The 27,870-nt window shown below is 39.7% G+C and overlaps 1 protein-coding gene across 2 annotated transcripts; it reads right to left on the reverse strand.

Moving 5' to 3' along the window:
* Window positions 1-245: 245 nt before the first annotated feature.
* On the reverse strand, window positions 246-27,677 carry LOC100560197 (cytochrome P450 2J2). Of its 2 annotated transcripts, none has more exons than XM_008116252.3 (9): window positions 25,773-27,677; window positions 11,579-11,741; window positions 10,594-10,743; window positions 7,667-7,827; window positions 7,081-7,257; window positions 5,726-5,867; window positions 4,318-4,505; window positions 2,157-2,298; window positions 246-818 (listed from the first exon to the last, which is right to left on the reverse strand). In XM_008116252.3, the coding sequence occupies exons 1-9, from the start codon at window positions 25,938-25,940 to the stop codon at window positions 628-630; spliced, it is 1,482 nt and encodes a 493-aa protein (XP_008114459.3). In that variant the 5' UTR covers window positions 25,941-27,677; the 3' UTR covers window positions 246-627. The 2 variants fall into 2 exon arrangements, with proteins under 2 accessions (XP_008114459.3, XP_062832936.1); XM_062976866.1 differs by lacking the exon at window positions 25,773-27,677 and adding an exon at window positions 21,778-22,576.
* Between the last annotated feature and the right edge of the window lie 193 nt (window positions 27,678-27,870).

Consider the following 27,870-nt stretch of genomic DNA (forward strand, 5'->3'; position numbering starts at 1 on the left):
CCTTGTTTATCTGGAGATTTTGCATTTCTAGACTTTGTATTCTACCTTTGTATCTTGGAGTTGATGGACTATTTCACATCTTTGAACTAAACTGTTTTTATCATGTTTATTGCTTTGCATTTATATATTCTTTAATATTCTTCAAGCTTGCTGATTTATTGGATTGGTGTGGTGGTTAAGTAGAGAGGTATTCCTGCTCTGGGATACAACACCATCTATTAGAGAATGTATGATGCACTATAAAGTGAGGAAAATATCACAGTATTTATTCAACAAAATACTTTTTTCTTAGAAAAGCACAGTCTTTATACAAAGAGTACTGTCATGATCATTTGTGCATTAACAGCAGGAAAAATATACATTTTTTAAAGATAATCACAGTAGATTAACAAAACAATCCTCAAAGGTGGTTTGCTGAAAAGTAGGTCCCACTGTACTCAGTATGAACTATTCCCAGGCAACTGTGTGCGGTTACAGCTTTAGAACCCAAATCCATCACAGATCTATCTTAAGTTCTGATAATGTTGCAAAGTTTAAAGACCAAGTGAACTGACCAAGACAAACCAGAATGGTGGGTCAGTTGAAAAGAAGTGAGGTAGGAAAGTACAGAACCATTGTTTTTATGGCTCATGTTGTGCTCAATCGGGGGACAGCACAAATCTTGTAAGGACGGGGATGCATTGTCAAGCCAACTATAGGTTCTTGATTGAGTTTTTTCACTCCTTTTGGCAGGTGGAAAGTGAATGCCCTCAATAAGTTGGTCAAGAAAATGAAGAGCTCAACCCTTGCCATCTGTTCACCCACACACGACCGAGCTCCTGTAGGGAAAATATGGAGAAAGACGCAAGTGAATATTAACCTACTACACGTAATCCGCAATTAGTTTTGTTCCTGAGGACTAATGAGTTCAGGCTCGCCCTCTCTTCCAAAGTGGGCCAACATTATCTCCCATCAAGAACATGGGAAAGTCATAACGGGTCAAACCAATTATTTATATAGCCTGGTATCACCCTTCACAGTAGACAGAAGTCTATGGAGAAGCAAAGTGAAATAGCAGCCTCTCAAGATGCTATAACAGGCATGGGCAAACTTTGGGCTTCCAGATGTTTTGGACTTCAACTCCCACAATTCCTAACAGCCTACCGGCTGTTAGGAATTGTGGGAGTTGAAGTCCAAAACACCCAGAGGTTAGGAAAACTTCATTTTTTGCAACTACAACTTCCCAAACCCTTATTCTCTACAAATGAAGTGTTTTGAAAACTAATGTAAAAAAACTTTTCCAAGTTGTGCCAAAACCCAACGACATTAATTTCCTCACAGTTGCTACAGTATTTCCTCTGCTTACTTTTGGACTGCAAAGAACCACTGGGCTATTTTTGTGGAAAGAATAGAACTCATAAGAAAAAGGATCACAGAATATTGGGGAATTTGTTAGGTAACTTCAGTTGCTAGTGTCTAATCCCATTTCTTTAAAGCCTCAAACTAAGCAGGACAAATGTGGGAGGCTCTGCAAATTTGCTGAGCTTTGAGCCACAGGCTCCCTAGTAAAGGTAAAGGTTTTCTCCTGACATCCGACTCTGGGGAGCCGTTCTCATCTCAATTTCTAAGCCGAAAAGCCGGCGTTGTCCGTAGATGCCTCTTAGGTCATGTGGCTGGCATGACTGCATGGAGCGCCATTACCTTCCCAAAAGAGTGGCACCTATTGATCTACTCACACTTGCATGTTTTTGAACTGCTAGGTTAGCAGAAGCTAGAGCTAGCAATGGGAGCTTATCCTGCTCTGCAGATTTGAACCACTGGTCAGCAGCTCAGTGCCACCGCAGCCCCTACAGGCTCCCTACAAAAGTGGAAAATCCACAAATTAAAAAACCTTTTCTATGTGAAAGAACACACTTCTAGGAATCTCTAGGTTCTCCAGCACAACTCTGCAATTTGACCATAGAGTCTCACTGGAAGACCTAGAGATTTCTAGAGAAGACACCAGAAACGGAGGACCATCATCCTCAGCCTACGAGGGATTGCCTAAGTAAGTAAGTAAGTATTAATCAAAACTGCCAGTAATCAAATCTGCCAATTTTAACCCCCCCAAATGTGGAGGGTAACTGTCATCTTTTATTCTCACACAATATTATCAATCATAGACGTTAGCATATTACCTGCTCCAAATGGCAAAAATGCTTCTCTTGTCACAAAATTGCCTTCCTGGTCCAAAAAATGGTAGGGATTGAATTTATTGGGAGTTTCCCAGTGCTTAGGATCAAAGAGAACGGAGCGCAAATCTGGAGCAATGAAGGCCCCCTGCAAAGATTAGGAAAAGAAGAAGCTGAAAAATCCATCTAGATAAAGACAATTTTAATTCTCAGGCAAGAAATTGGTGTTGGGTAGAGATGAAAGATGTGCCTGGAACAGCAAGACCATCCAAGTGTAACACAGGAAATAATCTCATCCTGGATAGGAAACTTCTTAGTACACAGACTGAAGGTCAAACCTGAGGACAAGTTTAGCATGTGACTGAAGATGTCTATTTGCCACAGCAAGTGATTATCCTCAGCTGGGTTAATTACATTTACCACTCTTTGTTTTATGATAGGTCACTTGCAGATTGAATTGCAAGAGAAATATGAGGAAATCCAGGTGTGGGAGGTAAAATGGGTTAATTGCTAGCAGTAGGCACCTTCCTAAATTAGGTTGATGGCGAGAAGTTGTTTTTTAATGCCTCCAGAGATGAAAAAAGAGCATCAGAAGAAAACATTAAAAAACTTAATGTAAATTTTAAAAATATACTATTATTACTGGACCTTCTGGACATTTCAAACAGCAGTGAGTCTACCATGAAGTGCAGAAATTTAGGACACGCAGTTAATCCTAATCTGGGTTCCAGATCTTTGCTATTATTGAGGTCTTGGTCAGGCTGACCTTGAGATCAAACAGTGGCTTGAAATGCAATTACAATGAAAGAAATCTTCAAGGGCAGGTTTCAGAGTATGAATAGATAGCATCAAAGAAAAGCATAGAGAGCAAAAACCTTCCCGTAGGAAAATAAGGCATAGTTTTCCTCCCAGGGCTTAGATGCACCCAAACTCAAAGCATGATTCATTTAGGAATTTCCTCCAATCCAGGCACAGATACCAGTGTATTTAATTTAATTCATCATCGGTCCTTTCCTTTCCACCTCAGTATTTAATCTTTTTTAAATTTGACAGAAGTTTACATTAAGTTTACTTAGTGCCTGTCGAAAGGTTCACTTATAATTTAGTGAAGGTTTTTTTAAGACAAATTTCAATGCAAATATGTTATACCAAAATACAGTCTAGAAGAGAGCGAGTGTGAAATTCATTAAATAAGGCAATAAATAAATGTGGTACATGACACACTGCTTTCTGCCAAATAAACATTTCTCTGCAACATTATTTTCATAGAATCATAGAGTTGGAAGAGACCTCACAGGCCATTCAATCCAACCCTATTCTGCCAAGAAGCAGGAAATCGTATTCAAAGCACCCCCGACAGATGGCCATCCAGCCTCTGTTTAAAAGCCTCCAAAGAAGGAGCCTCCACCACAGTCCGGGGGAGAGAGTTCCACTGCCGAACAGCTCTCATAGTTAGGAAGTTCTTCCTGATGTTCAAGTGGAATCTCCTTTCCTGTAGTTTGAAGCCATTGTTCTGTGTTCTAGTCTGCAGGGCAGCAGAAAATAAGCTTGTTCCCTTCTCCCTATGACTTCCCTTCACGTATTTGTACATGGCTATCATGTCTCCTCTCAGCCTTCTCTTCTGCAGGCTAAACATGCCCAGCTCTTTAAGCCGCTCCTCATAGGGTTTGTTCTCCAGATCCTTGATGCTTTTAGTCACCCTCCTCTGGACACGTTCCAGCTTGTCAACATCTCCCTTAAGTTGTGGTGCCCAGAATAGGACACAGTGTGGTTCCAGGTGTGGTCTGACCAAGGCAGAATAGAAGGGGAGCAGGACTTCCCTGGATCTAGACGCTATTCCCCTATTGATGCAGGCCAAAATCCCTTTTTTTTAGCTGCCGCATGACATTGTTGGCTCATGTTTATCTTGTTGTCCAGGAGGACTCCAAAATCTTTTTCACACATACTGCTGTCCAGCCAAATAGAGGACTCTGTTTGTGCTCCTTTCTTTACAGATCAGAGGTGACAATATTAACCTCTCACCTATTTAGATTTTAATCTAAATAAGTGATCCTTTGGGCTTTTTACAAAGAAACTTTTTATGAAAAGGCATAGCACAAACACTCATAAAGTATGATGCTCCTTGCTCTTGGGCCACACCAGGGTGGCTATAATCAGCCTTCTATACCTTGGGAATGAAAAATCCACGCATCTTCACATCCTTTGCACATTGCCTTGGGATCCCAAATAGTAAGACAAATTTGGTACGAAGAATCTCATGGATCACAGCATGGGTGAAAGGCATTTTCTTCCGTTCTTGATAGCTGATTGATTGAGTGGGATTCAAAACGGCATCTATCTCCTTCTGGATTTTTTCTGGAGAAAGAAAATTGGTTCAAAATTGTGATTTTTTTTCCCCTAATATTTTAGCTGAGGCTTTTGTTGCTCAATTGCTATCCATCACACATGGAATTTTACCAGTATTCTAGATGATTACAGGAAGCTTACAAGGATATAATCAGCTATCTTATCTTAGCCTTTAATTATGCTAAAACATAATTAAATAAGCAATAGCATTAAAACAAAACATTAGTCCTTTTAATATGATCTGTTTGGGGGCCCCTCTAAATATGAGGGTTGAATGAAAAGTAATGCCTCCACCTTCGTAACTCCTCAATAGATGGCAGTCCTGGTCTGCGGCAGGTACTGGCTTGTTCAGTAGACTCTCCTCTACAGTTCCATTTGCCGGGAAGCCTTAGCATTGAACGGTTGTGTTGTTAAAGTGCGAAGTATGGAACCCAATAGACTACACATTGCTTAAGTCGCATTGACCAACCGTCTGCATAGGGTTCCATACTTCGCACTTTAACAACACAACCGTTCAATGCTAAGGCTTCCTGCCAAATGGAACTGTAGAGGAGAGTCTACTTAATAAGCCAGTACCTGCCACATACCAGTACTGCCATCTGTTGAGGAGTTAGGAAGGTGGAGGCATTACTTTTCATTCAACCCTCATATTTTAAAAGAATTTGGGGGAAGATGCCAATGTGTGTGATCTCATTAGAGGCCACAGAAGAGATCTTGGGCCATACTTCTCCCCTCCCTGGCCTAGAAATACCATTCATCTTAAGGAAAAAAGAGACAATCACTGAATGGAAATGATTCCACATCATCATTCCACACACTAGTGTCTGTACATCCAAAGATCACATCTTTATCTTAAAGCCTTCGAAGATAAACAAACATGGAAACACGAGATCAGACCGAGATATGAGATCTTTCTATTAGAAATAACCCATTTATCAATAGGTTGCCTCCTATCAAATTATATAGGAATGATAACAAAATATTAATCAACCCTGCTCTTTCTCCCACCCTGGAGATTCCACAGATCTATAAACCTCACTTGCCTAGTTTCCAACAGACCTCACAACCTCTGAGGATGCCTGCCATAGATGTGGGAGAAACGTCAGGAGACAATGCTTCTGGAACATTGCCATACAGTCCAGAAAACTCACAGCAACCCAATCCTGCTTTTGTTCTTCCCTGTGAGGCTTAATATAATCCCTTGTTCACACTGCTACAATTTGTCTCACCTTGAATATCTGGATAAGTTACCATGAGAAGCAGGGACCATTGCAGAGAAGTAGCAGTTGTGTCAGTCCCTGCGATGAAGAGGTCAAAAATACATTGGACCAGGTTATCTTCATTATAGGTCGAGGTGGGGTCTTCCTTGCTCTGTCATTGACAGTGAGAAAGGGAAAAAATATTTTAGTGGCAGTTCCTAGTTAACATTAATGCTGTAGCACAGACTTCGCCAACCTGAACTCTCCAAATGTGTTGCATTACAACTTGCATGATCCCCATTCAATTTGCTAGAGATTATGAGACCTGAAGTCCAAGTTGAAGAAAATCGATATAGGCCACATTGGCCATATATAAAGAAATCTGGAGGATACAAAGCTTTGGAAGGCTGATTATAAATAGGGGATGTAATACCGTACCCTCTATTCTATTTTGCAGGGACAGTCCCAATTAATCCTCTGTTGTCCTACTTTTCCGGTAACTTTTAAAATACTTCAGATTCTTTCTCTTCCTTCTACTTTTCCCTTTGGCCTTCAGCTTACTTCAAATTGCTGCAAACTAAGTTCAAAAGTCATTTGTGCTCAAATGACATGGCAGGAGAGAAAATAGAAGAATTTCGACCTTTCTAGTAGGCCTATGCAAAAGCAAACTTGCTACAGCCTGTCCTAACTTTCTGTTCTGTGCCATTAATAGTTTTTGCTATCATAATCCATACGGATGTTTTTTGGCCAAACATGTCCTGTTTTTCATTTGTGGAATGTTGAAGAGCATGTAATGATAGAATATAAGCTCAGTTTCACAAGAGCTGTGAAGAAAATGAACATATCTAAATCTTAGAGATTAGGACGGAGAAAACTTTATCTATCCTGATACCATTAGACTCCCAGCTCCAAATAGCTCTGGTTAATGTGATACGGAGAGCTGTAGTCCACTGAGATCAGGAGGTCCATAGTTTTCCAATCCCTGCCAAAGCTGATCTATTATGATAGCAGAAAATCTACACATTTGTGTCCACACAGAGGTCTTTATGTCACAGTAGTAGTAGTAAATTTATTGATTAGTCCTTAGACCATATCACAGTACCAAACTAAACAAAAAGACTTGATAAAACATGATGACATACCATATAGTCAATTAAATAAAACACTTATAACAATACAGTAAATAAATATGATAAAACTGAATATATAGATCATGTTTCCATATCATCCCTACAATTTACTTTATGTCACAGACAACACCAGATCAAAAACTGAACAGATCCGACTAGTTACTCCGCAGAGCATGCTGTTCAATCACATGGATGATTCTAATAACTATTTGGATGTGTAGTATTCTCATGCAAAGCAGCAGAGCAGACCCTTACTTTATCCATTTGAAGCAGATAGTAATCAATGATATCTTGAGGCTCGTGCTGGTTCTCCTGCACCTTATGTCTTTCCACCTCCTTCCTTGCATATGAAAGAATAACATTCATGGAGGATATGGCTTTCTTGTGAGGCCCTGGAAGATATTTCATGACACCTGGAAAAATTTCACAGAGCTGGAGAAGCAAAGCAAATAGTCAGTACAACAAGGAGTTTCAGTTGGCATGCTGAATGCCTGGTGTTATGTGTAATAGGGTTGGAATTGAAAACTGTTTCTCAAATGGAGTCATGTTTGACATTCCCAACAACTCCAGAAACCTGCGTCAAATGTTCCTGCAAATTGTGGGAACTTCTTTGCAGTTCTCTTCACAACATAAACGGCACATTCTTTGAGAACAGTACAAGGGCTTGAGAAACATAATAAACTTTAAGTACTGATGGAATTTTGGGGGGTTAACCTGGCATGATGTCAGTTGTAGTTCACCCACAACCTTATGCATTTTGTGCAATTAAACAATGACTTTTTAAAATGACCCGGGCAACTCCAGGTACTTAAGCTAGTAATTAATAAAGTTACTCACTCACCCCATGAAAAAAGCTGCCTCCAAATTCTAAACTAATCCGAATGGCTTCAATCAGTTCCAGAAAGTCTTTGTCTTCAACGGAAAACTGGGATCCGAAAGCCACAGAACATATCATATTGCAGACTGAGTTTGTAACGGGTAGTAAAGGAGAAAACGGCTGGCCTGTAAATGAAATGATTTGCCATAATATTCATTAATTCTTTGCCCTTAATAATAGAAGGAAGGCACCAAGTTTTAACTTAAGTAAAGGGAAATGCAAGATTTTTATATTTAAAATGTTATAAACACTTCCCTCATTAAAAGTTTCATGCCATACATTCCATCGGTTAGATTGTGGATGTGGAAACATCATAGAATCAGAACAGAATAGGATTATGGAAATATAATGTAATCAGAATATAACAGAATTATGGAAACTCAATGGAATCAGAATAGAATAGAATTATGGAAACATAATGGAATCAGAATAGAATAGAATTATGGAAACAAAATAGAATCAGAATAGAACAGAATTATGGAAACATAATGTAATCAGAATAGAAATGTTCTCATCCCAGAGGAGACAGGATGTCTCAACACTGAGATATCCAGAAATTGTCCTGCTACAAGAAAAACACAGAATATAAATAAATTAAACAAAGGAAAAAATTAGGAAAGTATATCGGTTCAAAAATAATCTGTTGGAATCTATTGAATTGTTGGGTATTTTTTAATCCACCACAATGCTGTACAACTTGTTATATTATTTATCTTTGCCTGAGGCTGTTAGGAATGGTGGGAGTTGAAGTCCAAAACATCTGGAGGGCCCAAGTTTGCCCATGCCTGGTATAGATTCATCTTCTGTCTATTTCCAGATGTTTTCATTCCTCCATCCCCACCATAATCTGTCTCCCTCCTTCTCAGTTTACATTCAAAATGCTTCCAGTTCTCACTGCTGCTGGAGAATCCCAGTGGCTACTCCAACATTTCACCAACTCTTGCAAGCAGTACACAAACTCATGGGATGCCATGACTAAAACAAACATCTCTAAGCTTCTGGCATGAGATCTGGCAAGATTGTTTTATTAACATAAACGTTTCAACATCTTACTACTACCACTCAATGTTGTGAAATCTAATAGTAACTGATGATTTAGTCAGAACTATGGCGAGATGCAAAAGAGACTTCCTTAATGTCATTGAATGTTGCAGGATATTATGGTGCATATTTATTTATTCATATTATATTTATATTTTACCCTTCTCACCCTTCTCACCCTGAAGGGGACTCAGGGTGGATCACAATGGACATATACATGGCAAACATTAAATGCCATTTATGGACATACAACACATACAGACAGATAGAGGCAATTCAACATTCTTCCAACTTCAGCTTCAGGAAGTTATGCTCGATTCATAGAATCATAGAATAGTAGAGTTGGAAGAGACCTCATGGGCCATCCAGTCCAACCCCCTGCTAAGAAGCAGGAAATCGCATTCAAAGCACCCCTGACAGATGGCCATCCAGCCTCTGTTTAAAAGCCTCCAAGGAAGGAGCCTCCACCACGGCCCCGGGGAGAGAGTTCCACTGTCGAACAGCTCTCACAGTGAGGAAGTTCTTCCTGATGTTCAGGTGGAATCTCCTTTCCTGTAGTTTGAAGACATTGTTCCGTGTCCTAGTCTGCAGGGCAGCAGAAAACAAGCTTGCTCCCTCCTCCCTGTGACTTCCCTTCACGTATTTGTACATGGCTATCATGTCTCCTCTCAGCCTTCTCTTCTGCAGGCTAAACATGCCCAGCTCTTTAAGCCGCTCCTCATAGGGCTTGTTCTCCAGACCCTTAATCATTTTAGTCGCCCTCCTCTGGACGCTTTCCAGCTTGTCAATATCTCCCTTCAACTGTGGTGCCCAAAATTGGACACAGTAATCCAGGTGTGGTCTGACCAAGGCAGAATAGAGGGGGAGCATAACTTCCCTGGATCTAGACGCTATTCCCCTATTGATGCAGGCCAGAATCCCGTTGGCTTTTTTAGCTGCCGCATCACATTGTTGGCTCATGTTTAACTTGTTGTCCACAAGGACTCCAAGGTCTTTTTCGCACACACTGCTGTCAAGCCAGGCGTCCCCCATTCTGTATCTTTGATTTCCAATTTTTTATGTCGAAATGAAGTATCTTGCATTTGTCCCTGTTGAACTTCATTTTGTTAGTTTCGGCCCATCTCTCTAGTCTGTCAAGATCGTTTTGAATTCTGCTCCTGTCTTCTGGAGTGTTAGCTATCCCTAGTTTTGTGTTGTCTGCAAACTTGATGATCATCCCTTCTAACCCTTCGTCTAAGTCGTTAATAATGAACAGAACTGGGCCCAGGACGGAGCCCTGTGGCACTCCACTTGTCACTTCTTTCCATGATGAAGACGATGCATCGGTGAGCACCCTTTGGGTTTGTTCGCTTAGCCAATTACAGATCCACCTAACTGTAGTTTTGTCTAGCCCACATTTTACTAATCTGTTTGCCAGAAGGTCGTTCCGGCCACAAGGGGAGCTGTTGCTTCATCCACTATGACGGCGAGTATTTTTTATCATAGTATTTCCTCCTTGCTCTTTGATCACTGGCAGTTTCATGGTGTCGTAAATAAAATTAACCTCCCCGCTTAAGTGGTCCCTAATTTATCTACTCGCAGCTGTTTCGAACTGCTTAAGTGGACGGTAAGCTAGGCTATTAAATGGTTGGGTGCTCAATCCAACTCAGGCTTCGTACTTGCCACCTTCAGGTTGTCAATGATCTATTGCTGCTGGCAATTAACCAGCTGTGCTAAAGATGCATACAGGTTTTATATCAGGAACACAGAACAGGATTAATTTTGGCATTCAGTAAATAAGAAAATATAGGACACAGAAATAGTTCTTCTAAATGAGATACATTATAACATCATCTGCTATTAGTACAAACCTTTTGTCTTTGCAAAAGCCTCTATAAGTCGAAGAGCCTCATCTTCAACTTGCTGCTCCATGCCTTTCTTCCCCAGTCCCAGCTTCCGCATAGTAACTACTCCAAACCGTCTCTGCTGTTTCCAAGTGTGACCGTTTGAAAATACAATCCCTGGGATCAGCAAGATTCAATGGGAAAGCATTGTTCACTATTACTAACATTGTTTTTTAAAGGCCGCAAGCATTGGAAAAAATCAATGTTCATTATGCCTATGAATTCTGCAACTAAGAATTGTCAGGTTGATACAAATCAATTTGTATAACCTTCTCAATAAAGAGTCAAATGTAAGTCTTTTCAATGTAGCAGATAAAAAAGATGACAATATATTATGTATCTTCAAAACAAGATACAGTAGAGTCTCCCTTATCCAACATAAACGGGCCGGCAGAACGTTGGATAAGTGAAAATGTTGGATAATAAGGAGAGATTAAGGAAAAGCCTATTAAACATCAAATTACCTTATGATTTTATAAATTAACGTCATGTTTTGCAACAATGTAGTAATTACTGTATTGACGGATTTAGCACCAAAACATTGCAATGTGTTGAAAACATTGACTACAAAAACATTGGCTACTAACAAATTGACTACAAATAAAGAAAGAATTGCATAAAATGAATGTATAGTAACAACAATGTCAGAAAGTAAATCCGTAAAAGGTTCAGTCCTTGCTGCCTAGAGAAGCAGAAGTGGATCCGAGTGGGAGGCAGACTGCGTTGGATAATCCAGAACATTGGATAAGTAAAGGTTGGATAAGCTATATAATGAAATGAAACAAATATCCTTGACTGTGGCTAGAAGTAAGAACCACATATACCCACGCCATTTCATGGAGAAAGCTCCAAATAACTGGAACATGTAAGAAACCCCAGATATCTTCTTTCCTTGAAGTACCTCAATGATTTTACTCAAAACCACTAAAACGGCTTCATCTGCACAACATACCTCTTTTTTTAACTACAGATTGAAGAAAGGGTGATACTGGGCGCTCGGCAAAGTCTTCTAAATGGTCAATCATCCCTTCTTTCACGGCTTCATATCCAGACAGCACCACAGCAGGATAATTCCCGACCCATATCATGTAAATGTCTCCATATTGTTTTGCCATCTGCAATTTGGATCAAAGTAGAGAAGTGTCATAATTAGGCAATCCAAACTATTTCAGGTCACCTTACAAACTTTAGCATCTTTCCAAATTCTGGCTCTTTTCACTTATATTCTCTGTCCATTCCCTTTCTCATTATTCTTTTCATTCACTGAATCCTAATTCCTTTCTTCATCCTGGAACATTCCATCTTCCAACCTTCCTTTTGAAGATGCTTCCATCGTTTTGCTTATTCTACATTGCCCTTTCTACATTGCCATATAAAATCCAGATTATCTGCTTTGAATTGGATTATATGGTAGTGTGGACTCATATAATCCCATTCAAAACAGATAATGTGGATTATCTGCTTTGATAATCTGGATTACATGCCAGTGTAGAAGAGGCAGAAATTTTCTTGCTGGGAAACAAAACTGACCACTAGATGGAGTTCTATACTTTTCACTACACATATGGATGAAATGAATAGGACTGACCAATATAAATGCTTACTCAGAAGATTGCAATTCCATTAAGCATATAAGCACACTTCCAAAGAAGAAAAATACAAGGGAGAGACAGAATTGACCTATAGTAATAGTTCTGGTAGCTATTCTATTTTGCAATGCCATTGTGTAACCTCTAATTAATTTTACAATTACGTTGCATTTCCTCTTAGTGCTGGTAATGTTTATAGAGCAAGAGCAAGAATAGTTCAACCCACAGAGAGGGCACATGTGGTCCTGTGGCCTACATTTGTGGCTCTGCCAGTCTCCCAAAGTTCCCTCAAATCTCTCTCTCGCTCTGAAGCACAAGATAGAATGGTGATTTAGGAAGACAATTTAGGTAAGTTCTGCCAAAGCAATTGGTTTTCAAACCCCACAGGATACAAGAGACAATGATTCCGGCTATAACCATTGCTTTCCATGGGACCCTACAGTTTTGCATCAAACCCTATGGAATACAAGAGACAGTGATCCCATTTAAAACCATTGCTTCCCATGGGAAACTACAGTTCTGCATCAAACCCCATAAGATACAGGAAACAGTTATCCAGGTTAAACCATTGCTTTCCATGGGACACTATGGCTCTGCATCAAACCCCATAGGATACAAGAGACAGTAATCCCAGTTGAAAACCATTGCTTTCCATGGGACCCTACGGTTCTGCATCAAACCCCATAGGATACCAGAGACAGTGATTCCAGTTAAAACCATTGCTTTCCATGGGACCCTACAATTCTGCATCAAACCCCATGGAATGCAAGAGACAGTGATCCCAGTTAAAACTATTGCTTTCCATGGGATCCTATTGTTCTGCATCAAACCCCATCTATATATATATATATATATATAAATGATTGATGGCATCACGGCGACCAACAAAACAACAAAACTACAGGCCCCCCAATCTCAAAATTTGACAACACAACCCATTATCCATGCCTCTAGGTTGATACAACAAAAAGAAAAGAAAAATAAAGTCCTAATTAGAGGGAAAGGAATAATTGTTTTTATCCAATTGCTGCCAGTTAGAGGACTAATCTCTGCCCACTTGGTCTCCTAGCAACCAACTCAGCCGAGGGGACAGGCAGACTTGGGCCTCACTTAGGCTTCTTCCACAGATTATCTAATTTGCACTGGATTATATGGCAGTGCAGACTCAAGGCCCTTCCACACAGCTATATAACCCATTTAGAATCTTATATTATCTGCTTTGCACTGGATTATCTTGAGTCCACACTACCATATAATCCACTTCAGTGTGCATTTTATACAGCTGTGAAGAAGGGGCCTCATATAATCCAGTTCTAAGCAGATAATATAAGATTATCAATATACAGTAGATTCTCACTTATCCAACACTCGCTTATCCAATGTTCTGGATTATCCAACGCATTTTTGTAGTCAATGTTTTCAATATATCGTTATATTTTGGTGCTAAATTCGTAAATACAGTAATTACTACATAGCATTACTGCGTATTGAACTACTTTTTCTGCCAAATTTGTTGTCTAACATGATGTTTTGGTGCTTCATTTGTAAAATCATAACCTAATTTGATGTTTAATAGGCTTTTCCTTAATGCCTCCTTATTATCCAACATATTTGCTCATCCAACATTCTGCTGGCCCGTTTATGTTGGATAAGTGAGACTCTACTGTACTGTATTTACAAATTTACCACTAAAATATCACAATGAATTTAAAACACTGACTGCAAAAACATTGATTACTAAAAGGCAGACTGCGTTGGATAATCCAGAACATTGTATAAGCGAATGTTGGATAAGTGAGATTCTACTTTAATATGAAAGAGTTACTGGGATAGAATAATGCAGAACAATATAATCTCTAAAACCAGGACAGTAAATTTAGAGCAACACTCTGAAAGCAGTGAAATTGTAAATTCCACAAAGGAAACAATCAGGGCCAGCTAACACCTCCCAAGAAAGGATTCTTCCAGAAAGCTGAGAAGGGAGTGAAGCACTGTGTATTACCAAAGTCATTATTATTACAGTAGAGTCTCACTTATCCAACACTCGCTTATCCAACATTCTGGATTATCCAACGCATTTTTGTAGTCAATGTTTTTAATATATTGTGATATTTTGGTGCTAAATTCGTAAATACAGTAATTACTACATAGCAATATTGTGTATTGAACTACTTTTTCTGCCAAATTTGTTGTCTAACATGATGTCTTGGTGCTTAATTTGTAAAATCATAACTTAATTTGATATTTAATATGCTTTTCCTTAATCCCTCCTTATTATCCAACATATTCACTTATCCAACGTTCTGCTGGCCCGTTTATGTTGGATAAGTGAGACTCTACTGTACTATTATTATTATTATTATTATTATTATTATTATTATTATTGTGTTGCGGTCAACCGTGAAAATGAATACAATCTGGCTCCAAGTATTCAAAAACACTAAAATCAAAATATATAAAAATTAATGTGGTATAATAAAACAGAACAATACAATCTCTAAAATCAGAACACTAAATAAAGAACAACACTCTGAAAACAGGGGAACTCCACACAGGAAACAATCAGGGCCAGCTAACACCTCCCAAAAAAGTATACCCATCATCAAAGTCTGGCAAATCCTCTGTTTTCTCAGGGCCACAGACAGTAGAAGCACATAAAACATCGCAAAGAACACCACTCTGAAAACAAGGGAATTCCAGACAGGAAACAATCAGGGCCAGCTAACACCTCCCAACAAAAAATTCATTCAGGGAGGAAACAGCCAGGCTTTAAAGCTGCAAGGCCATTACATCCTAATCATTTTTCCTAATTGCAGCATTCATACTTGCCTCCAACAGACAAAAAAAAATCAGAAATATTGTATATTCACAACCTTTAGGAAATAATATTCCCTGATGGCGCAGCGTGTTAAAGCGCTGAGCTGCTGAACTTCTGGACCGAAAGGCCGCAGGTTTGAATTGGGGGAACGGAGAGAGCCCCCAATGTTAGCCCCAGCTTCTGCCTACACAGAAGTTCGAAAACATGCAAATGTGAGTGCATCAATAGGTACTGCTCCGGCGGGAAGGTAACGCTGCTCCATGCAGTCATCCCACATGACCTTGGAGGAGTCTACGGACAACGCCGGCTCTTCAGCTTAGAAATGGAGATGAGCACCAGCCCCCAGACTCAGACATGACTGCACTTAACGTCAGGGGAAACCTTTACCCTTTACCTTAACTACCACCTATTCCTCAATATTTTATTTCCCATACCACCAGACTTCGCCACAGCAACGTGTGGCCGGGGACAGCTAGTAGGATACAAGAGACTACTGACAGTTGGACAATGAAACAGGATGAGAAACTTTTGATGGCTCCCATCCCACCTGTTTTTCAGTTGTAAAGATGTGAGTAAAGCACAAAAAGAGACAGGAACTCTGAAAATAATGGCTGGCCTGTACCTTCACCTCTCCTGTTTACCAAAAGGTAGGTTCTGGACATAATTTGCGGAATGATATTTTAGCTTCCAACTCCCTGAATTGGGAGAGCTGTAGTCCAAGGCATGATTTTTCAAACTCTTGTTTTGGATCTGATGGTCCAGGTGCTGATATTATTAATGATACATTCCACTGACAAACTGACTGTGGTCATATCTACTGACGTAACTATCACATTGGCCTCTGGTGTTTTCTCTTCTCGGGCACCTGACGACAATAAAATGTTGCCTAACATTCTAAGAATACCTCTGTGCATTGTTCAAGCTACCTGAGACTGTTTTTGCTGTGATCATTGCCCTCCAAAGGCAGCTCCAATGTCGTAATGATAGGATCCAAAATGATACCACAGGAAGACACACATTCATTTGCATCCACCAAGATTCAGCAATAATCTAAGGAAGCATATTTCTAGGATGCCTCCTTCGTTGGACTGTGTTCGCTGAAGCCAAAACTATTTTCTTGCTACACCTGCTTTTCTACTATCTACATACTACCTTGAAAAAAACAACAACGTAGGTTTGTCAAATGGAAGACTATACAAGGCCAACAGGTTTGTGGACACCACGTATATCTTGGGCCCCTTCTACACTGCTGTATAATTCAAATTATCAAAGCAGATAATCCACATTATCTGCTTTGAACTGGTTTATATGAGTTTATGTAAAGGTAAAGATTTCCCCTGATGTTAAGTCCAGTTGTGTCCGACTCTGGGAGTTGGTGCTCATCTCCATTTCTAAGCCGAAGAGCCAGCCTTGTCCATAGACACCTCCAAGGTCATGTGGCCAGCATGACTCCATGGATCACCATTACCTTCCCACCGGAGCGGTACCTATTGGTCTACTCACATTTTGCATGTTTTCGAACTGCTAGGTTGGTAGAAGCTGGAGTTAACAGCGAGTGCTCATTCCGCTCCCTGGATTCGAACCTGCGACCTTTCGGTCTGCAAGTTCAGCAGTTCAGCACTTTAACACACTGTGCCACACGGGCTCCTTATATGAGTTTACTCTGCCATATAATCCAGTTCAAAACAGGTAGTCTGGATTTTATAGGGCAATGCCTCTTACAAAACACCAACGAAAAGTTATTAGACTTTAAACTATAAAGGAAAGGGGGATTTCAGAGGTAAGAGTGAATGGTGTATAGTTGAAAATCACAGTGAAAATGTGAAAAATAAAGATTGAACGGCCTAGGATTGAACAGTTAAGAGAGAAGGAATTAGGAAAAAGGAAGTAATGAAGCAAAGGAGAGAGAAAGAAAAGAGGCAAAAAAACTCATGAAACAGAGATGTATAATCTGAGATGGAAATTCATCAAATAGAAATGTATAATCTGAAATGGAAAGAACTGGAACTAATAACCGGTTTAGCTCCTCAGGTTAACTATAGTTCCTCTCAATATCATATGAAAAGCTTTCCAAAGGATTACAAAGGACATAATATTGACTCATCTTTCACCGATTTTGAGAGAACTTGCCATGGTTTGTGGGTGAAAGAGAATAGGATGCTTCAGATCTCAACAGAGAATTGTGGGGAAATTAGTGGAGGAATCCAATAATTCATTTTAAGGAGCCCCTAGTGGCACAATGGGTTAAACCCTTGTGCTGGCAAACTGCTGACTTGAAGGTTGGGTTGCTGACCTGAAGGTTGCCGGTTCGAATCCAACCCAGAGAGAGCGCGGATGAGCTCCTTCTATCACCTCCAGCTCCAGCTCCATACAGAGACATGAGAAAAGCCCACAAGGATGGGAAAACATCAAACATCCAGGTATCCCCTGAGCAACGTCCTTGCAGAAGGCCAATTCTCTCACACCAGAAGCAACTTGCAGTTTCTCAAGTCACTCCTGACATTAAAATTATTATTATTATTATTATTATTATTATTATTATTATTATTATTATTATTATTATTATTATCTTTATAGACCTCCCTCTCTCTCTGAGGGGACTCAAAGTGGTTCACATACAAAAAAGGCAAACATTCAGTGCCACAGGCATCAAAAACAACAAATCAAAACAATACAAAAAAAAATCAGTAGACTCAAATGGAAAAGAAAAATACTAAAATTTTAAATAAAACATAATTGCACATAGAAACACATGTGCCCCAAAAAATTGAAATGATTAAAATACATAAAAAGTGCCTGGGAACGCCCAGATGTTTGATGTTTTACCATCCTTCTCTCATGTCCCCACTAAATATCATGCCGATCGCTGAACTAGCTGAAGCTTCCAAAACTATCTTCAAAGGCAGCTCCATGTAGAGAGCATTGCAGTAATCCAACCAGATGTGACTAAGGCATGGACTACCACAGCCAAGTCAGGCGTCTCAATGTAAGGGCACAGCTGGCACACAAGTTTTAACTATGCGAAGATGTTCCTGGACACCGCCAACACCTGGGGTTCCAGGGTCAGTGATGATTCCAGCATTACCCCCAAGCTGTGAATCTGTGTTTTCAGGGGGAGTGTGACCCTGTCTAACACAGGTTGTAACCCTATTCTTTGTTTTGCCTTCTGACTGACCAGAAGTACCTCTGTCTTGTCTGGATTTAGTTTCAGTTTGTTGGCCCTTATCCAGTCCATCACTGATGACAGGCACCAGTTCAGGACCAGAAGAGCATCCTTGGCTTTGGGTGGAAAGGAGTAATAGAGATGGGTGTCATCTGGGTAAATTTGACACCAAACTCCCAAACTCTGGATGGTCTCTCCCAGTGATTTTATGTAAATGTTAAACAGCATGGAGGACAGAATTGAACTCTGAGGGACACCACAGGTCAACGGCCATGGAGTTGAAGAGGAGTCCCCCACCTCCACCATCTGGGTCCGACCCTCCAGGAAGGACCGGAGCCACTGCAGAACAGTACCCCCTAACCCCATCCCAGAAGGATACCATGGTAGATGATATTGAAAGCTGCTGAGAGGTCCAGGAGAACCAGAAGGGACACACTCCTCCATCTAGCTCTCTTCATAGGTCATCCACCAAGACGACCAATGCCATTTCAGTTCCATAAGCAGGCCTGAAACCAGATTGAGATGGATCCAGATAATAGTTTCATCCAAGAAACTTTGGAGTTGTGAGGCCACCACCTTCTCTAGAACCTTGCCCAGAAAGGGGAGATTTGAAACTGGCCAGTAGTTGTTCAGTTGAGTGGAATCCAGTGCTGGTTTCCTTAACAGCAGTCTTACTACTGCTTCCTTGAAACTGATTGGCATTATGCCATGGATCAAGGAGGCATTCACCAGCACCTTCACCCACTCTGAGTCCTCCCCTGGCCAATTTTATTAGCCAGGACAGGCAAAGGTCCAGAGAACAAGTGGTTGTCCTCATTCCTCCCAAGATCTTGCTCATGTCCTCATGTCAAACAAGTTGAAGGGAATCCATTAAACAAGGGGGGCAAAACAAGTGCTCATGCAAAGCACTCATGATACCTATGCTCAATTAGACCTAGCAAGTATAGGTAGGTCTTCTGCCACAAAGTTTTTAGCCTCCCACAAAATGAATATTCATTTAGAACACTATTTGACTCTTCCAGTTCCGTTACCCTTAAGAAGAATATATACCAGGGCCAGGTTTGAAAAACTCGGTATTATGATGCAAACTGGTCGCTACTGTAACATCCCAAGAAATGAGAGATTTTGTGTCTGGGGAGAACAAATAGTGGAAGATATCGAACATTTTTTGATTGACTGCCCAGCATATGCTGAACTTCAACACAGATATTTACATCCATTACTATCTAATTTTAGGTCACCCAACAGATATGATCTTCTGACCGTCCTCTTGCAAGGACAAGAAAGATCCACCATAATCAGAGTAAGCCTTTTTATCCTATCAAGAAAAGAGCACATTTCCTGAAAGAAGAATCAGGAAAATAAGATTTTGACAGCAAACAGAAGGTCAGCTGCTGTCCTCCCATCCTTTTTTTGCCTTGTTTTTATTTATGTTGCACTTTGAAATGGTCATATGACTGGTCAAACAAATAAATTATTATTATCATCATCATCATCATCATCATCATCATCATTAAACAAGGGCAAGCAGGTTATATCCATGGAGACTGCATTAATACTGGCATCTAAATCAGAGAAGATCCGAGTGCCTTTATCTGCAAAAAACCTAGCAAATGTATGCAGAGATTTTGTCTGTATTACCACATAAAAGAGCTGTGAGCAATCTGGATAAAATTTTAATAGACTGGTAGAAGGGATCTAAGACTGAAACAAAACAGGATGTAATACATGTACAAGTTTGGGGCAATTGTATAATATCTTGCTTCATGGTTGCAGAGGGCTTGCCCGAGATAAGTAGCCAAGGCAACAGAAATGATGGATTGCCTGGTAAGAAGTCATCGAAATTGACAGTCCTCAGCTAAAGGAATAACAGAAGTTTATAAAGAGTGTAAACATTGACAGCCCAATAATAACAAAAGGCCTGAAAGAAGTGAAGGAGTGTAAGTCTCAGGAAAAGAGGTTCTCTTGAAAGACCTAGATAGTCCTGCTTTTTCTTTGCAACTGGCATGGAAATTGGAATGCTGCCTGTGCACAGACATCCCTGTGCCCTTTTTGATTTTAGCCAGACAGGAGGTGTGAATCTGTGTCACTAACCGCCGTCAGAGACAAGAAGAACAACTTTAGTAATCCAATGTAGCAAATGGGGATCAGCCTAGTAAACAGAATCCTGTGCCAGCTGACCATAAGAAAAAGAGTGAGGCAACAGTTTTGGAGAAGCAGGATTTGATTAAGCGTAGTCCTTTTAGAGATAAAGATGCCTGTGATTTCATTAATGGGCAGAGACTGAATCTCCTTTGATGGAGCTAGATTCCAAACCTGAAGAACTGCTGAAAGAGAGCCCAGTCAGAAATGTGAAACTGCAAGACAAACTTTATAGGGAACTAGCTGTGCCCGGCCACGCGTTGCTGTGGCGAAGTGGTGGTGGTATTGGTTAAAAATTGTTGTGTAATTTTTATTTGACGTTATTTGCATTTTTTATTAATTTTATTGTAAGTTATATTTTTATTTATTATATTTTATTATTTTCTTGTATTATTTTTAGTTATTTTCTGTCATTATAGTATTTTATTGTATCAATTTTTTAGTGTTTTTTATTATTTTTTATTGGGTTGCTAGGAGACCAAGTTGGAGGAGCTTAGCCTTCTAACTGGCAGCAATTGGATAAAAGCAATTATTCCTCTCTCTCTAATTATGACTTTATTTTTCTTTTCTTTTTGTTGTATCAACCTAGAGGCGTGGATGATGGGTTGTGTTGTCAAATTTTGAGGTTGGGGGGCCTGTAGTTTTGTTGTTTTGTGGGTCGCCGTGATGCCATCACTCTTTTATATATATAGATCCCTAAAGCACAGGTACAAAACACTGTGGGAGAAATATGAATGGTTGCTGTATCTGTGAAGGACATTGTTGGAGATGGCACTCATAAGCCACCACCCTCTGAAGTTTGTTGAGTGGGAATAATGAAAAGGGCCTTTCCAGGGCCCATCTACACAGAAACTAAAACATGGCATTTACCGAGTTAAAGGCGGGTGGATATATGACACTAATGCTAAATCCATGTGGAATCATATTAACTAACAAAAAACACGTGTTAAAAGGGTCCACTAATATCCCGATATCAGCCAGAAAATATGCATATTTGCATCACTGTATATCCCTGCACTCGCAAAAAAAAGTGGTTTCCTTCCCTGCGCCCATGACGACTGCTCCAGCGCACTTGCACTTTTTAAAAGCCCAAAAAAGCTGATCGACTGTTTGGGCTGTTAAATGGACACACACTTGGTTTGAAGGAAGCATAAACAGAGAGCCATTAGAACTCTCTAAAACTCTTTATTTTAAACTTTATAATGCTTGAATAAACAATTGGAAGAAGAGAGAAATCCAAGGGAAGTTTTTTCTGAAAGAAATTCCCTCTGTTATGCACTGAACCTCATATGCACACATATGAATCTGCTATTTATTAGGAGTGTACATAATTTTGTTTTTAATTCGTTTTTCAGATCAATTTTGTTAGATTCGTACATACAAATAGATATTAGAAACATGCAGGAAAGGTGGGGGAATTTAAGAGTCAAAACACTCACCAATTATTTTTGCTAAGATTCCGTAACATTCCGATGCCTCCCAAGGTCAGTTTAATTTTCAGTATAAGCATTAAGCAACTTTGAGAACCAAGAGAACAATTAAACCAAGAGAACATAAAGTGTTTTAAAAACCAATCCTTTTTCTTTGACCCAATTGCCATAAGAAAGGCACTGGGAGTGGGACAAGCAAAGTTAATGGGCGGGAGACTGGGAACAGTTGGGAAAGGTGAGGCTCCCTGTGACAGAGAATGCAAAAAGCCCTGCCCTAAACTACATTTCCCAGAATGCAATACTCAGCATCTGAAAGCCCCAATGGCACCAGCCGTTTAGAGTCAGTCCAACAATAATAAATAAAATTATTGAATCTGCAAAGAGGACTAAAGTAAGTAATAATATAAATCCGTGCTAAATTGAAACTACAGTAGAGTCTAACTTATCTAACACTCGCTTATCCAACGTTCTGGATTATCCAACAGATTTTTGGAGTCAATGTTTTCAATATATCATGATATTTTGGTGCTAAATTCATAAATACAGTAATTACTACATAGCATTACTGCATATTGAACTACTTTTTCTGCCAAATTTGTTGTTTAACATGATGTTTTGGTGCTTCATTTGTAAAATCATAACCTAATTTGATATTTAATAGGCTTTTCCTTAATGCCTCCTTATTATCCAACATATTCGCTTATCCAACATTCTGCCGGCCCGTTTATGTTGGATAAGGGAGACTCTACTGTATACGGTTGTGTGTCATATAGACAGACAGGCATTCAAGGGGATTGCTGTTGTCGCTTTTGGGGGGATAAATCGTTTTTGTCTAAACTTTTAAATCTGTAGATGTCAAGGACAGAACGCCACAAGATTCAAAGTAACAGAGTTTATTAGATTACAGAACTCAAAAATGCCCGTAAAACACAAGGGCCAGGCAGTATTTGCCTTTAGGAGCAAAAAGGGACAAAAGTAAATGTTCAAAAGATAAACCGGATTAAACCGGAGTTTAATCCGGGTAAAAACAAACTGCTTGCTTCAGCCTGGAGGTAAACAAAACGAAAGCCAAGGAACAAAAGATACAAAGAATGCAACTAATTGGCAGCAGATTCCTCTCTGCTGCCAACACTGTGCTTAGAGTAACTTGCGTCGCTCCCACACACACACAGCAGACAGGATTTCCAACACGAGCAGATCAGCCAAGGATTGTAGCAGTAGAGTAGACCAGTTCCGTTCCGTAGATCAAAGCCAGAAGCAGACGTTTGTAGTTTTTCCAAGTCCAAGAAGGAGGGGAAGACAAGCCGTGGTCAGTTCAGTCCGAGTTCTCAAAGCAGGAGATGGCGTCCGTCAAGAAGACGATGGAAGGTCAAGGTCTCAGCACAGGAAAACACACCAGTCTTCAGGAAAGCGTCCCACACACACAGATCCCAAGCGTTTGTCCAGATTACCTTGCCCAACGCAATTTGCAATTGCTCCCAAGCCCCATTTTATGCCAGTTACAAATCCTCATCACTGTCAGCTGTCCTCCTTAACCCGGGCGTTTCCTCATCACTTTCCTCGTCAGAGCTGGAACACCTCTGACTACGCCCAACAGCATCTCCAGCTGTGGATCCCGTCCCATCCCTCCAGCTAAGCCATGGGTCTAATCCTGAAGGTCCCCATTCATCTTCTGTCCCATCATGGCCAGTGGCACCCAATTCCTCCCTTACCCGAGTCCAATCCATCTCATCCTCCTCTGAGCTAACCAGCCCCTCCTCCATTCTCTCCGTAAACCCCTCGAAAGACTCTTCGTCAGATGGTGCTGCAAATATGTCTCGCAGTCTTTTTCTCTCTCGCTCCTCGAGAGTATCTGACTCTCGAGGAGTCTTACGCCCACGTCTGTCAGTAACAGAGCCATGAGGCTCAATCATAACAGTAGATGTTTGAATCCTTCTGAATCTTCTGGGGATTGATGCCGTGGTTATCTTGTGCATTATATATAAAATTCAAGTAGATAGCTCTTATAGAATTTTTTTTAATGTTGCTTATAAAAACTTTGAAAATTCCCCAAAGGTCTGTGGATAAGTCAATCATTCTGAAATTTGGTAGACTAATAGTGGTAAATGTGCCCTACCATTGTAGCAAGTTTCACTCCAATAGCTTTAAAAATCAGGGAGAAAGGAGCCTCTGGATTTTTTCCAATTATAGTAATTATGTGCAATTACTATAATGAAATAGTAATGAAATTTCATCACTCTCGTTATAGTAATGAATTTTTCACAAACTATACGTCAGAAACACTTTACAAATGAAATGCCAGCACCCCACAGTTTTGTAATGACTTTTGAACCATTTTAATGGATCGCACATTCCTAATATTTATATTAAGATAGTCACATATGTGCATATACAGACCAGTGCATAACTGAGTGATTTTTAATTTTTAAAAACCTTCTGCTGGATGTCTCCCATCCACCCTCCATCTTGTTCTGATACAGAGGACTAACAGGTCTGTGTGGGGAACTGAAGTCAGGTCCCGGGATTTTTTATCCCCAATTTAAAACCTGCATTTTGGCAATGTCTCGAAGCGCCCTCAGTGACTGATTTCATGCCCATTTACACTTCCATATAATCTAGTTTCTGAATCTAGATTATCTGCTTTGAACTGGAGTATATGGCAACGTAGACTCCTATAATCTACTCAAAGCAGATAATATGGATTCAGAAACGGGATTATATGGCAGTGTAGATCCAGCCTCAGACTTTGGAACTCCCTAGGGAAGCCAGGATGATCCTGTACCTGCTTGACTTTGTCAGTTATAAATTGGTGATTGGACTTTTAAAAACAGTATGATTGGGATTCTAAGGTGGGTAGAAAGTTTTAATACATTTTAATATTGTTAATGTTGAATGGTTTTAATAACATACATTAATTGGTTTTATTTCAAATCACGTTTTATTGATTACCCCATCGGCCGTATCAAAACATCTAACACATAGACATACATACAACATACAACCCGTGGTACAAAAGAAGTTAAAATAAACAAGCTGTTAACAAGATCCCGTTCAGGTCAAATATCTGCATCACCTCCACAGTTTACCCCAATTGATTCCAAATATGCAATTCTCAACTGTGTTGTTTTGAATAGGAAAAGGGCTGTTTTGTGTGTTATTTTAGGATTTGGTTTCATTTATATTTCTATATTAAGGGGTTCACATTCTTTTAAATTATCATTGTTTTAAATTGTTAGCCACCTTGCATACATTCATTGTTTTCATTTATATTTATATACTAGCTTGGGGACCCGACAGTGCCCGGGTAATTTGAGAAACTTGTGTGCCAAGTTTGGTCCAGATCTGAAGTCGGCTGGGTTCAGTGCTGTCTGTATAAGTGTGAACTACAACTCCCAGAGCAAAAAGTGAGTGAAGCTACTTGGTCCATCCTCCCCCAATCTGCACCAGGATGGAAAGGGGTTCATGGGGGTTCTGCGTGCCAAGTTAGGTCCAGTTCCGTCACTGGTGGGCATCGCAGTGGCCTGTGGAAGTCATAGCGATTGAAAGTACTACAAATCCCATCACCCATGGCCCATTGTCCCGCCAACAGCACCAGGGCATAAAGTGCATCATGGGGGTTAAGTGTGCCAATTTTGGTCCATGTCAGTGATTCCTGGCAGTCACAGTGGCCAGTGATAGTGGCAGCCAATCAGAAAGCTGCCACATACACAGATACATACACCGCCTGCCCACCGGCCGCATACAAACATTGACTTTTATTATACATATAGATATAGATTAAGGGGTTCACATTCTTTTAAATTATCATTGTTTTAAATTGTTAACCACCTTGGGTCGATAGATAGTTGGATAGATAGGTAGGTAGGTAGGCAGGTAGGTAGGTAGACAACCCCTTAAAAGATACCATTTGTGCACAAGCAAATTAGGTTCCAATGAATAGAAAATAATTTTAATTATTTCTCTCATCCCCTTAGTCAGCTGATTAATTGTTTAGAAAGGCATACCTTCTTGAACGTATCCTCGGTAAGCTTTATCCCAAATCGCCAAACACCTCCAACGAGAGGGAGCCGAAAAGGCCCCGGGGGGTAGCGTTTGCAAGACCAGAACTGCTTCAGAAAACTCAGAATCAGGCGTGGAATCAGAGTAATCAAAAATACAAGTTTCCCCAACATTTTCCTGCTGTCCTCCGTCAATGAACCTCTTTAGACAAGTGTATTGATCTTCAAATTATCCCGTTCTGCTTTCTTGGGAGATGTTTCTACCTGTCACCTCTCTTTTTGTCTGTCAGCACCCTTTTATGCATTCTGTTCCTTAGGACTCCTTATTTAAGTCACCCTGAGGAATCTACTTTCTGACACCTTATTCAAGAAGCCCTGGAATGTGGTCCTCCAGATAGGTATTATTGCACCAAATGTAGATGTAAACAAACACGGTTAATCGCTTTGTAAGTGTCACCCAAATAATTGAGGGGAAGGTTAATATCAAAGGTCATTATTTAACCCAACCCTCAACTAACATAACATCAATTATGTGACATACATATCCTACAAATTAATTTGCCATATCTTGTCAGCTATATATGCCATGTAGCTACATTACACTCTCAGACATCTATGGAAAGTTCTTCAAGTGTCTTGGAGTATTTTGCCTTTCCTCACTACCTTCAAACATATGTCTCCAATCAAAATATTTCTAATACCCGATGATGAACAAGATAGGTCATGTAGGTTTGTTCTTAAGTTGAATTTCGATGTAAGTCACAACAGGTACGTTTTTAAGTGTAGTTCTGCATAGCATAGGGAAATGTTAATATCCCTGCAACGTTTGTTTTGCTGTCTGTTCAGAAGGTTTCATATCACTTTCTGTCTCTCTGACAATTGGTTCTTGAACATTTGGAGTTGCTGCGAAAACAAGGATTGGTGATAAAGCTTCAGTGGAGACATTTTTACCCCATCATAATTTTTTCAGGACTAAATTTCCCTTCCTGGGAGTAGATTTCCTCTCACTTCCTGCTACTCTAAGGATCAAACTATTTAATATTGATGCTAGCACTTTAATGGTTGAATTGGGCTGTGGCTGAGATGCTATACTATCCGTTTTAATTGGCAATTTAGTACTATGATGTTGTCATTGTTTAATATGTTGGTGTAATTTTTCTAAAATAGTCTTTATTAAGATTTATCATTACAATAATAAAATATAGCTAGAGTTAGAGTAATAGAAAATAGAAATGATAGGGAAGAAAAAAAAATACCAAAATATGTTATATAGCTATTAAATAGTATTTGCTATTATACTATAAGGTAGATAGATAACACAATATAAGAAACTGTATAAGTAGATGATGTTCTTATTAGGATTAAGTGATAGATTAAAAAGAAAAGAAAAGTAAGAAAAGTAGGAAATAGGTAAAAAATAAGAGGGTGAAAAATATTTTGTTTTTGACTTCCTGGTATCTTCTGGAGGTCTTAGCCTTTTCTTCCTTTTTTAATATTCTCTTTTTTAATATTTCTCCCTTTCTTCCTTCTTCGGTATAATTTTACCTTTATTTATGTGTTATGACACTTTTATGTGCTTCTGTAAGCTGCCCCAAGTCCTTTCTGAGACATAGTGGCGAAGTAAAAGTAAAGCTATTATTATTATTTGTCTCACCTCCAATGTTAACAAGGAGTCGTATGAAGGGACAGAAGATAGGAACAAAAAGTTAATGAAACTGAATTTCATTGATGGAGATGGTGTAGAAAAGCCAAGTGCACAAGAAAAGTAAAACTCATTCCGGGAGGAAGCATTGTATTTGCGTGATTGAAAAGTTTGTTCAGACCTTTTCAGAGCGATTTATTCACTTCAGAAAAGAATTTCAAATAAAGCATACTCTAGTTGATCTATGGATGCATAAATACAGAAAGACACAACATTCTATAACAACAACAACGTGGGACTTCCGAATCCAGACTGACAAAGTTCTGGAACACAACACACCAGACCTCACAGTTGTGGAAAAGAAAAAGATTTTGATCATTGATGTCGCCATCCCAGGTGACAGTCGCATTGACGAAAAACAACAGGAAAAACTCAGCCGTTATCAGGACCTCAAGATTGAAC

This window comes from Anolis carolinensis, chromosome 3, assembly GCF_035594765.1.
Source record: "Anolis carolinensis isolate JA03-04 chromosome 3, rAnoCar3.1.pri, whole genome shotgun sequence".
Taxonomy (NCBI): Eukaryota; Metazoa; Chordata; class Lepidosauria; order Squamata; family Dactyloidae; genus Anolis; species Anolis carolinensis.